The following is a 13,005-nucleotide window of genomic DNA, read 5'->3' on the forward strand; positions in this document are numbered from 1 at the left end:
AAGCAGCATGTTTGTCATAGTCGTTGGGCAATCTGGTCCCTAAGACAATACTGCCGAGTTCAACTCTGATGGCTGTGATACAGGTCGGGTCACAGCCCGTGAAGCCCACGCACGTCGTGAAGATCCCCAACCCGTACGTTTGATTTGTGAGACATCAGTCTTGTTTCTCACAGCTAGTCTCGGGGGCTGCCATTGGATTGGTCACAACTCCCAAGGGTTAAGTCGATGCTTTAATGAGAACCCAAAGCCTGGGAACTCTGTTTACCAGGCACCGGCCTACGTTCAACCACCACACCCGTGTTCTTGGAGCCAATGAGATCCAGCCAGAGAGTTGAACTTAAAATTTTTTTTTATCAGGTTAGGCATTTTCCATTTTGTTATGCATCATCCAGACGACAAAGACCAAGATGCAAAGCCAGGGCATACTCTTCAGTGAATAGACAGGTCAAGATCATACCAAATGTATTGGCTGTCCGAGTTAAATATATCCTATTCTTGTTCCTTCTCTCCCCCCTCCCTCCCATCTCCCTCTTTTCTGTCTTTGCTTCCTCCCCTGACTCCCCTCATCGGTGGTATGAGGAGGGTGAGATCGTGGGCACGTGGATACCACCGGGGCCTGGAGGTGCATGGAGAGTGGGGTCCACTGGGTGTGTCCGAACCCCCCTGCTAAGGCGCCGTGCTTCACAGACTCAGGGCCCCTGCTTTTCCTTTAAAAACCTTCCCTGCTGCTGGTTGATCCCCTACTTGCAGGATGATGGAAAGTGCGACATATACACTAGTAAATATTTGTGAAGACTCTTCCCTGCTCCCTAGCTTTTCTTCTTCAGGATGGCTTTGAAGAAGACTAATGAGGCTATTGAAAGTCATCTCCAGGATATGTGTATTGGCAGAGGGTTAGGGTGGCGCTCATGGAAGGGCAGGAGCTCACAGTTGATAAGAGTTAAAAGGTCATTGTTGGTGGGGGTGGGGTGGAGGGCAAGACAGATTTCTAACACTTTCACCTGGGACGCTTGATGTGCAGGTATAAACAGGTGCCGGTTTTCTTCTTCTCTCCTTGCTCCATTCTGACAGGAACTCCTCAGCCAGGCAGCTCGGATCCTGGGATCGGTGGACTTCCTTGGCAACCCCATGGGGCTCTTGAATGACGTTTCCGAAGGGGTTACGGGACTGATAAAGTACGGAAATGTTGGTGGCCTTATCAGAAATGTTACACACGGAGTATCAAACTCTGCTGCCAAGGTAAGGACATAGAGGTGAAAGGCCACTGAGATTCGCCTCAAGAGACCTCTCCGTCGCTGGGAGACCCCTTCCAATTAATAGGTTGTGGGGAGTTACGTCCGTGGCTTGTGCCTCGTGGCTCACATGCCGTGCCTTTCCCTCCCCTCCAGTAATCTGGCACCGGGTCCATCAAGGGCGCCTCTGAAAGATCGCTCCTTCCTTCTCCCTGTTACCGCCGCCTTTGTCCAGGGCCTGGTTCTCATCCCTGGGCCACTGTCGTAGCCTCCTGCCCGGTGGACTTCATTGCAGCTTTCACAATGCCACCAGAATGAACTCACGTTTTAAAATATAGAATTAGATCATGCCATTCTCCTGCCTGCAATCCACAGCTTCCAGATAAAGTCCAAACTGAAATAGAGCCTTCTAGAGTGAAGCAGCCCTTTATGTCATCTGAGTTCAGCGGTGGAAGGACAGTGGGGTCCTGTGTCTCACTGTTTAGTTGGCTTTTTTGTTTGTTGGCCTCCTGTTTGGTGGACATTTTGTTATTCCATTTTAGGGCCACACCTGCAGCACATGGAGGTTCCCAGGCTAGGGGTCTATTCAGAGCTATAGCCGCCTGTCTACACCACAGCAACACCAGATCCGAGCTGCGTCTGCAACCTACACCGCAGCTCACGACAATGCCAGATCCTTATCCCACTGAGCGAGGCCAGGGATTGAACCTGCGTCCTCATGGATACTAGTCGGGTTTGTTACTGCTGAGCCACAAGGGGAACTCCTGTTATTCCCCAATGTAATTTTTGGCAGGAGCTGATCTTATGTCTGAAGCTGAAGGTGAGGGTCGTCGAAGGGGGGAGTTGCTACTTGACAACATATAAAATGCATCCAAAGACTCTGTCTTCCTCCCCTTCCTGTCAGCCTGCAAAGTTTTCTTCTTGAGATTGACCTTTTCGTAAATAAAGCGGGATCGGAAGAGCATCTGTGCTCCCGCTTGCTCACATCAGAGCGTTTGTTGCGGTGAAATCGTAGGTGCGCTTGTGCCGTCACCACCAGGATGTAAAAGGGATGTTTATGCTGGCACCTAGGAATTTATCCTGAAGAGCAGATACGAAAGTGGACCTGAACAGCAGCATTTCTGCACAGCATGGCGTTCTCGGTAATGATGCGTGAAAATTGACAATTTATTCCTATTTTCCAAAGTAGAAATGAGATGACGGTGCTTTCGTCAGAACAGTTGATTCAGTACAGACATGCCTCCTTTTATCACGCTCACAGACACTGCGTTATCTTACACATTGAAGGTTTGTGGCAGCCCTGCATGTCAAGCAAGTCTGTCGGTGCTGTTTTTCCAACAGCATTTGCTCACTTCATGCCTCTGTGTCACACTTTGGTAATCCTTGAAATATTTCAGGCTTTTTCATTATGATTATATTTGTCATGGTGACATGTGATCAGTGATCTTTGATGTTATAATGCAAAAAAGATAATGACTCACTGAAGCCTCAGATGATGGTTCACATTTTTTAGCAACAAGGTTTTTTATTTTTAATTTTATTTATTTTTTATTTTTTATTGTTTTGCTTTTTAGGGCCACACCCGTGGCCTGTGTAAGTTCAGATCCAAGCTGCATCTGTGACTTACACTGCAGCTCATGGCAACACCGGATCCTTAACCCACTGAGCGAGGCCAGGGATCGAACCTTCATCCTCATGGATACTGGTCAGGTTTGTCACCACTGAGCCATAACGGGAACTCCTAGCAATAAGGTTTTTAAATTAAGGTGTATATGTTATTTTTTTGAACATAGTGCTGTTGTGCACTTAAGCAACTGCAGTGTAGTGTAAACATAACTTTATGTCCACTGGGAAACGAAACACTTCGTGTGACTCCCTTTGTTGCAGTATTCACTTTATTGTGGTCTAGAATGGAAACCACAGCCTCTCCTGTACTGGACTTACAATGGATGGGACCAAAGATACTGTTTGGCTTGTGAATAGGCAGCACTCTTACTTTTTAGAGAAAGGGCGGAAGGTAGGCAAGAGGCTTTTTCTTTCTTTTCTTCTTTTTGTCTTTTTTTGCCATTCCTTGGGCCGCTCCTGCGGCATATGGAGGTTCCCAGGCTAGGGGTCCAATCGGAGCTGTAGCCACCGGCCTACGCCAGAGCCACAGCAACGCGGGATCCGAGCCGCGTCTGCAACCTACACCACAGCTCATGGCAACGCCGGATCGTTAACCCACTGAGCAAGGGCAGGGACCGAACCCGCAACCTCATGGTTCCTAGTTGGATTCGTTAACCACTGTGCCACGACGGGAACTCCAAGAGGCTTTTTCTAAATCACAGTGTGGATGGTGAGATTCCAGGTCACCGTCTGCATGAGTGTGCTTATTTCACGCCTTGAATCATTTCTTCTGCTGCCCTTGGACCTTTACCCCTGATGCCAAGTAAAACATCACAGTACAGATGGCACAGATCCCTCAGTGTTCTTCTAGTTCTTAAGCTTGATATAAACAGATGAGCTGAAACTATTTAGTTGTAAACACCCATCGCTTATGTCAGGTACGTCACTAGAGTTCAGTAAAAAAAATTTAGCTGTAAGTTCCCAGCTTAAAGATTTTATTTAATTTTATTAAATTCTAATTAACACCAGGACAGACTCTTTGGTTTTGTAACTCCTCTCGCCCTTGGGCTTTGTTTTAGTTTGAAAAATGAAAGCACTTAGATTTATTGAGAGGCCTTCTGAAACCTGGAATATGCATTGACTTTATAGCATACTGTGAGAACAAAATGAGGTATGACATTTTGAAACATGTGGACCAAACAAGAGAAATAGGTTTTCACTTTGACTCTTCTATTTGCATCCGTGTAAAATGTTCAGACTTTAGCCACCAGGAAACCACGAACGCCCTTGAATGGAAGCCGGTGTATTATAATCCCCGCAGGAGGTATGTGTCCGGCTTGAGGAGTGGCACATTCAAGCTCCCTCTGGGCCAGTCTGGCTGTTAGAACCCTGGAGGTAGCCTTGCAGTGAGAGCAAGGACACGGGGCCTTGCCTGTGACCTCTCCACAGGTGGGACCTTGGGTGGGTTTCTCCAGAGTTCCCCTGCAGTACCCTGGTGGGAAGGGTTGGCCCTTTCTTCATCCTCCCTCATTCGTGGAAGTCTCCTTCATCTCCTGGTTCTTCTCTTTCCCTTGGAAAGCTGTTTCTGGGCATGAAAGTATAACTTTAGCCGAAAGAAAGGGCAGAATGCTCCTCCTCTCCCTCCCACCCCCCAATCTGGATGAAGGCCCGGGTGACAGGGATTGTAGGTTTTGCTGGGTATCTTGCTTTTGGTTGTTGTTGGATTTGCATAAGGCTGCTGTTTTCTAGGACCTGAAGCCTCGTGGGTGGGAACCCTGATCCCCCTGTGGCTGTTGTTCTTCTTCATGTATTTCTCTTGCCTTTAGTAAGCTAATTAGTATTGGTGTCACAGACTGCCACTCAGAGGAATTTCTGTGTAATTTATTTTGATACCAAGAACCCTGGATGTGTTATAACAATTATATATCTGTCATGAGAAAGCAAAGAAACTGAAAATTACCACCTTAAATGGAAATGGTGGTACCAAACGCCAGGTCTATCAACTATATACCCATTTGGGTCATCTGTGATTCTGCATGTATGTATTTTGGCTAAAGGTCTCCATTTTCTTGTAGCTTTGTGGGTTGAAACCAGACCTTTAATGTTGCTTTGGGGGCATGTTTTGCTTTTCTCTGCACACAAGAAGAGTTTAAGGAAGTACAGATGACCACAATAATCAGCTGTCGGCCTGTGGGAAGTACTCCTTTAAAGAGGGCCCGAATTGGTTAAAGAAGGGGGCCAGACGATATAGAACTGTACCTCACCGAGCCCCAGCCAGCCAGCCCCCCTTGGCTGCAAAGACCAAAGGGCTTTGACAGAGTGGAGAAGCTCCATAGACCTTTTGAAAGTTAATTATAAATACTGTGTATGTGTGTACTTTCCTGGAGCAAGGATCTAGTTTTTGTTGGATTATCAGAGAGGTTCATGCTTCTGAAAGAGCCCAAGTCATTGTTTTAGGCACGGGTTTGAGCACTGTGGGCACTTGGGGCTGGTAGTCAAATACCTGGGTTCTAACCCCATTCCCACCTTTAAATAAGCTTTTGTATTTTGATCTTGAGGGATTTGGTTTTGTTTGTTTGTTAAAAAAAACCTGTGGAGGGTGATGGTAATTTCCTTTGTCCCGCTGATCTGAAGAGCAAAAGAGATGACGATATGAAAACCCAGTGTAAAATTACAAGGGAATTCACTCATAAGAAAGTAAGACTTGGAGTTCCAGTTGTGGCTCAGTGGAAACAAGTCTGACCAGCATCCATGAGGACACAGGTTCAATCCCTGGCCTTGCTCAGTGGGTTAAGGATCTGGTGTTGCTGTGAGCTCCGGTGTAGGTCGAAGACATGGTTCGGGTCCCACGTTGCTGTGGCTGTGGTATAAGCCAATGGCTACAGCTCCAATTTGAGCCCTAGCCTGGGAACCTCCATATGCTGCAGGTGTAGCCCTAAAAAGACAGGAAAAAAAAAAAATGAAGGCTGAGATTTTTAATTTCAGGTCTGTCATATCCACTTCTGAAATTTCTCATTACATTTTTAACTGTTATTTAATTTATTTATTATTAGCATCAAGGAACTGCAAGTAGTAGGTAATCTATGCCCTTTGTTCCCTTTTTTCTTTCATCTTAGCCTTTCCTTCTGACCTGCACCCCCACCCCCAAGAAATCAGCTTATGATTCCAGATCTAAGGTGATATGATTTAGGGATTAGCTCTCAAGCTGTGAGCATCTGTCCCATGACCCCTTTGCTTGGATCTTGGGAAAAAGACTAAGACTTTGAGTAGAAGCTCAAACATTTGTTCCTATTCCTAAGGCCGTGGCAAGATGCTTGCTCCAAGAATCTTTTCTGGGATTGTGATTTATTTAAGAAACACATAGCATTTCAAATTCCCAGACTGTGTCAGGGGAACAGGTTTCTCTCTGCAGCATGAGTTGGAAAAAAGCATACCTTTCCCTAGTTGGGTGTTATTTGAATATCCACAAGATCCTCTAACCTCTTTGAAAGTCGGAGAATTGAGGAGATAGATGCCCACTGAACAAATTCCCTCTCATATATACGCTGTCATTTCCCTTCCATCTCTGATTATTGTTTGATTATTTTCATATTTACAGGAAAATTACATAGTTATTCTTAAACTAGGAAAATAAGTTCTTTTCAAACTTAGAAAATCTCAGAAGTTAACAGTGGAACAAATGATTCCATTCCCTTTCCTGCCCCTGTGGAAACTCAGTGTTTTCTCTGTACAGCTGTCATCTGGTCTTCCTGAGGGAAGAAAGCCAACAGTGTACTTGGTTTCTTCCAGCAAAGGAGAGGAACACTTGTGATCCTCGCTAATGGAACCTTTGCTCTGTTCTGTCCTACTTCCCACCCCCTCTGTGTCTTTATCAGGCACTATAGGATGCTTTTGACCTCGGGTACTTTCTTGATCCCAGATATGTTTCGACTGTAAGCTTATGAATGCAGACATTTTAATAATTCTCCGTGTTTTCTCATCAGAGTCCGTTGTTGTTCATGGCATTAGAATCCATGGTTCATTATTTGGTAAATGTTCATTTTACTGATAAACTTTTGCAGTTGTATGACAGGCTTATTTCTTCCTCTTTGGCTTTCGAGCATTTATTTCTACCAAGCCCAGGTGTCCGAGCTCAAATTCTGTAGATTTAAATTTTTGTCAAGAATATAAAAAATTTCTATCAGTTTTAGTTTTACTTATTTATTTAGTTTTATTCTGTGTAGTTTTAGCCCTTGTTTCCTTCGTGCAAATACGTTTTATTTATGTGTGTAAGGCTTTCTTCTAGGCACTGTGGAGAACGTGAAAAACTAATTCCTGCTAACTTCCCATCAGAAGCCTATTATTTGACATCCCTTTGTTAGCTTTGCTGTCGCATCATCTGTGTCACAAGGCAGAAAGCAGGCCCTCGGGCAGTGGGACTGGTTGGGTCCTTCTTGGGTTGGCCATCACCATTAGCAGCTCCTTTATAGACAGTAAGGACTTTGGTGATTGCAAACATGGTTTTTCACTCATGTGGTAGCACTTGATCATAGAATAACCAGGTCAGTAGATGGGACAGGCAGTATTAGTCCCCAGTACGTAAATGAAGGAACCGAGGCCCAGAGAGGCAAGGTGACTTCCCTAGGGTCGGCCAGGTAACTGCGGAGCCAGGACCTGATCTTCTGCACTAATGTCTCAATTTTCATTTTCAGTTACGCTTTGAGATGTTGCCAACTGCTTGATTTGTTCTAGACATGCCTCTGTGTATGTTAAAAAAAACCAAACCAAACAAAACAATGAGAGAAACAAAAAACCAACAAAAAGCCCTGCTTCCACTCAGAATCAATTTCGATAGCTTTTAGGGAAACATCTGAAGATAAAAACAAGCAATTTAAGTGCGGAAGAGCGAGAGGGGAATTGAGACTGACTGGATAATTCAATGGAAAACCTAACTGGCACTTGAGATAATATTATGTCTTTGATCTCTGTTTGGACGACTGTGTGTGGAGGAGCCACTTCTCTTCTAAGAGAACCTTTTGCTGGCCCTTTGTGCCCAGGAAACCAGGTCTGAGACATAGCAGTGATCCAGTAGAAACTGACTTTGTGTCCCTGTAGCCAGAGCTTCTCAGCCAGCCCCTGCCACTGGCCAGCCCCCTGTCATATATATTGTGACCTGGTTGAGGGCCAAGGGGTCCATCTGCCTTTTGTTTAAGATAAACAACATTCGTTTGTATTTGTTTTGTAGGTAGTATATCTATCAGGCTCAAATGAGACTAGGCCACTGTTTATTCAAGGCAAAAGTTTTACCTTTGCACAAAAGAATGTACCGAGTACCTGCCTGCACGGCATCTGAAGGGGAGAAGGCAATTTATGACTTGTATCTGTTTTTGTCATTATGTATGACTGCTTCATTTTATAGTTGAGCTGATTATCCCGGTAATAGCTTTTCCATGTACCTATAAGCAAGTAAGAAGCGAATGCCTTCGTATAAGCATTGGGGTTTTAGTGTATTTAAGTTGGCACAAAACTTTAGGTTAAATGAAATTCATTTCAGACAGTGATCTATCCCTTAGAGAATGTAGAGTTTTCTGTTTTCCAGAAGACTTTGATCCGAAATAAGTCACCCAGGGGATTTCTTTTCCAGCCAAGAGGAGGTGCCTTCAAGTTGTTGTATGTAGAGAAATGACTCAAATTCTTGGCAACAGAGTTTTTGTTTTATTTTCCTCTGATAACCTTGAATACTAAAATGATTCCCTCCGTCTGAGCTCTTTTTGGTTAGAGGCAAATTTTAGATGCTGCATGACCCAGCAGTGACCTACCCTAACTTGGTCAAACCTCAAGTATCTGTGGGAATTGGACGTGTGCTGGGCGCAGGCGGGGTCTGGGGCAGGGAGTGGAGTGGAGGCATGAGAACCCCATGAGTGAGCAGAATTCCCAGGCGCCCCCACCTGCCCTGCCAAGCAGCCGTGAAGGGGCCTGGTGAGTGGGGCGGAGCTGTCCTCTCCTTCTACCCTCATCGGGCAGCTCGGTAGCCAGAAGTAGCAGGAACAGCACCACCAATGAAGCTCTAATTGTGAATCAGAAAGGCTGGAAAAGTTTAAAATTTGTCTTCATTTCCTAGTAGTAGTTCAATTAAGAATCCATTCTTTAGTGACCTTCTTAGACTGAGCATCTCATGTTTCAGAGGAATTCACTCTATCTTTCAAAACTGCCGTCCACACTGGTGGAAAAGTATGTTCAGTTGCTAAATCAAAAAGACAGGAAATATTTGTGTCCCCTGAAGAGCAGTGGTTTTCTGCCCCAGGATAAACATGGTGAGTCAAAGAATAACAAGTTCAAGCTTTGCTTAGGTTGACCAGTTACCCCAGAGATGTGGTGGTTCATCCCCTTTCTGCATTTCAGTGTTATTCACATCAGTGTCTGGCTTTTCTTGAACTACTGGGACAAACGTAAGGTGAGAGAAACCATAACCCATTTTTATAAACCCATGACATTAGAGGTCAAGTGCTAATTCTTGGCTGTAAAAGCCCTCTTTCTGCCCTGTAATTGTTAGGTCTCTCTCCACTTTTGAATAAACGCTAAATCAAAGTGTTTTCTTAGGAGAAAAAGGGGGTTCGGTGAAACCTGAACATATATTGGGTAGCTCTTGAATGTCGGGCCAGGAAGAGCTAGGAGCTTACAAGTGCCAGCTCATTTCATTTTCACATACCCACCATGAGGAGGGAAGCATTGTCTCCATTTTACAGACGAGGAAAAGGAGGCCAGAGTGGTCACTTACCTTGATTAAAGTTTAATACAGAAATGTGACTGATTTCCGATTAGAGTTTAATAATGAGTGCATGTTGGAGCCTTAAGTTTTAGGAAGAAGTGATTTGGGAGAGTCTGCCTGGGAATTTCTCCTCCACATAATAATACAGCTTCTCAGGTATAATCTTCTACCAAACCCAAACCATTGTAGACACTAAAACATAGGTGATGTGAAACAACAGCATTTTAAAGTAAAGCTCAAACAGTTTTCCATTCATTCCCAGCTTTTTTCCCCCCTCTGTGCTATCTCAGGATTTTCCAACTGTAATTTCTAGGCTTTCTTAATTAATATTTGTTGTTGTTGTTATTGTTTTGGGTTGTGGTGGTGGTTGTTTTGCTTTTTAGGGCCATACCTGCAGCATATGGAAGTTCCCAGGCTAGGGGTCAAATCAGAGTTGCAGCTGCTAGCCACAGCCACAGCCACTCAGGAACCGAGCCACATCTGTGACCAACACCGCAGTTCATGGTAATGCTGGATCTTTAACCCACTGAGCGAGGCCAGGGATTGAATCTGAATCCTCATGGACGCTAGTCTGCTTTATAACCTGCTGAGCCACAGCGAAAACTTCCTGTATTGATCTTTACTATCTGGGAATCCCTAATTTCACATTAAAAAAAGATTGAAATGGGAAAAAGGATTGAAAGAGTTTTCCTTACCAAACAGAAAATGACTCAAAGGCATTCGAGGAAGCTGGCTGTACTTTCTCATATACCTGATGTGCTAAGCCCAAGATATATTCAGATTTAAATAATTTGATTTGCATAGTCAGACCTTTCCTCCTGCTTTGCCCAGAGAACAGACCAGAGCTTCGGGGTGTGCATTCGCATGGCCAACTTCCTCCAAATGTACATCTTAAACTGTAATTTCCTTAAGCCATTTCCTGAACTTCACTGCTTTAAGGATTTCTAAGCAACTAGGAAGTCATTTAAAAATCCTAAGCTTTCAGCGTAGAGTTTGTGAAAAGTAGGGAGACTTGAGCTTTCCCACTATCAATTGATGGCTGAAAATAAACTCATTCTCTCCTGTAGCCCTTTTCTTTCCTGGCTTACTCCCCACCCCCCAGCTCTGTAGTACAGCCTGTCCAATTTAGGGGAGGTATTTGTGTCTCAGTTCTGCTGCCACACTGGTGTTTCCATGCTCAGGGATGCCATTGGTACAGCTCGGAAGCTGGATGGAGAATGCTGGGGACAGTGTGTTGCTGCTGAGAGTTGCAGGGTTAGTTCTGTTGTGCCGACCTGGTGTTTGCTTCCTGGAGGAAAGGAGACGTAATATTAACTTCATAGAGTTTAATTATTCCTTATTAGGACAGTCCTAATATTGCTTTATATTTGTCTTGAATTTTAGTAGTTGCTGAAGCTTTTCTGTACCTCTGATCCTTTCTGTAAGCCTGAAAGCAGGCAGCTGATGCTTTTGTGACCACCACCACCACCTCCCCATGAAGAAACTGAAGCCCAGTGGAAGGAAGTCACTGGCCCAGGATGGCCAAACGGAAAGTGGTGGTACTTTAGGCTTCCTCCTTGGACTCCGACTTCCAGGACCTTACTGGACAGGACCTCTTCAGTCTTACCAGATACTGTGGAAACCCGCATCTCCACGTCAGTCTTGGTTTTCTGTCGTTGGTACTGTGTGAGCCGTCCAGCATGCCTCCCCTGTGGAGTGGGTATCAGAGAGCACGGGTGGAGGAAAAGATTGCTTTCCTGCAGAGGCTTACTGACTCATCCATCATCCAGGGTGCTGTTTGTGTGAAATATTTGCTGGCTGACAAACACAAAGCGTGATGCTATCAGTTCTTGGAGCAGAGTGTTTGGTAGAGTGGAGGTGGTGGGGAGAAACGTTTAAGCTTATACACCAGGCATTAAGTAATTTCTGCAGGAGGGGATTGGAAGTAGGAGAGACCACAGAAGAAAAAAGGAAGATTGCTCCAGAGGGGTGAGAGCCTGGCTTTGCCCTGGCCTCCCGCAGCCAGACGAGGCCGTGTCCAGGCCTGCCCTCAAGGGGGCCCAGCAGGCCTTGAAGCAGCAACCTGGAGGCTCAGCTGGTCAGCCTGTCGTGGCAGCGGCCACCGCACTTGGGTCAGACCGGCAAATGGGGGTGACGGCCTCTCATTTCTTTTCTACTGAACACCAGCGGGGAAGCCCTCCTGTGCCATGTGTAAGAACAAAGGAAAGGTCCCAGTTGGGCACACGAGGAGGGCGGAGATAAGCCTCAAAACTAGGAGCAAACTGAGGGGAAAGTGGCCGACAGCTGCTGCCGGGCCGTTTTCCGCTTCCCCAGCGGGGCTGGTCCACGCCTCACCTCCGCGCTCTGCTCCTGACTTGACCTTCTTTCGAGGCTCTTCTCCCACCTCCGGCCAGATGGCTGAGTCTGTCAGGTCCAGTCCCCGGGCCCCGTGAGGGTCTCCTCACTCTGAATTCCCTGGCACTCTGTGCTTCTGTTAAGGCCGCGGCCGTAGTTTTCCTTGGAAACTAGTTCCCATCAGGTGCTCGTTCCTGTGGCAAACACTTAGGAAGGTAGGACTTAGAAAAAAATGTTTTTGAGGGAAGTAGAACCGGTAAAGCAAAAAAGAAGTGCATAGGCATAATAGAGAGAGAATAAGTAGTGCAGCCGGGGTCTGTGCATGGTGTTTGCAGTTTCCTGAGATAAGTGCTGTGGGGGCCAAGGGGACAGAACATTCTATTCTGCTCAGGGAGGAGAGTGGCTTGAAAGGAAATGTTTGATGCAGTTATCTGTGTATTCTTTTGCATCCTGGAGTAGACCTAAAGCTCCTGGAAGGCAAAGACCAGATCTGTCGTCAGGCGTTGCCACCGACCCCTGTAACCAGCCGTGTTTGTTGCAAGAGATTTGATGTGATCCCAGCGGTGCCCGTGTGGGTTCTCCTTTATCCCGCGCAGCATGTTCACCTGGTGCACATTCAACAAGTAGTTATTAAATAAGTGAGATAATGGCTGGATTTTTAAATTATCTACTTTATGGTTTTATACAGAATCAACAGAAACTTTGAAAAAGTTTATTTGTGACTTTCCTCCCAGATAGATTTGTGCGCTGCCTGAGATGCACAGTCATGCTCTGCATGCACAGTGCAGAGAGGGGAAGGCTCCCGACTTTCAGGATCCTCTCCCTTCGCTGCCCACCCCTCAGGTCTCAGACACTGACCTGGATGGAGCGAGGCCAGGCGTACGTTATGGGATCAGGGCCAGGCTCCTCAAAATAGTAGGAGGCCTTGGGAAACTGTTAGAGGGGAAAGAAGGGAAACCCCAGTCCCTCTTAAGGTAATGAATTAAAATAAGATTTATGGGAAATATCTGTTTGCTTTATTAGAAGAAGATGTTGAAGTAAACATTTCCTGCAAGCTATTGAATTTGTATCGCAACATGTTAGTTT

At 45.6% G+C, this 13,005-nt stretch overlaps 1 protein-coding gene across 20 annotated transcripts in view; it reads left to right on the plus strand.

Moving 5' to 3' along the window:
* VPS13D (vacuolar protein sorting 13 homolog D) overlaps window positions 1-13,005 on the plus strand; it is a 256,641-nt gene that overhangs the window by 165,245 nt on the left and 78,391 nt on the right. For all 20 annotated transcript variants that reach the window (XR_002344906.2, XR_014807064.1, XR_014807062.1 and 17 more), the window contains one exon: window positions 1,072-1,239. Coding sequence is in view for 6 of the 20 variants with exons in the window: in XM_021095374.2 (XP_020951033.1) it covers window positions 1,072-1,239 (168 nt within the window). In the remaining 14 variants the exon portion in view is untranslated. The remainder of the gene's footprint in view (window positions 1-1,071; window positions 1,240-13,005) is intronic.

The sequence above is a fragment of the Sus scrofa genome, chromosome 6 (assembly GCF_054392235.1).
Source record: "Sus scrofa isolate SSC_HxYL_T2T_F1_AM1 chromosome 6, Sscrofa_HxYL_maternal_Yorkshire_Landrace_v2.0, whole genome shotgun sequence".
NCBI lineage: Eukaryota > Metazoa > Chordata > Mammalia > Artiodactyla > Suidae > Sus > Sus scrofa.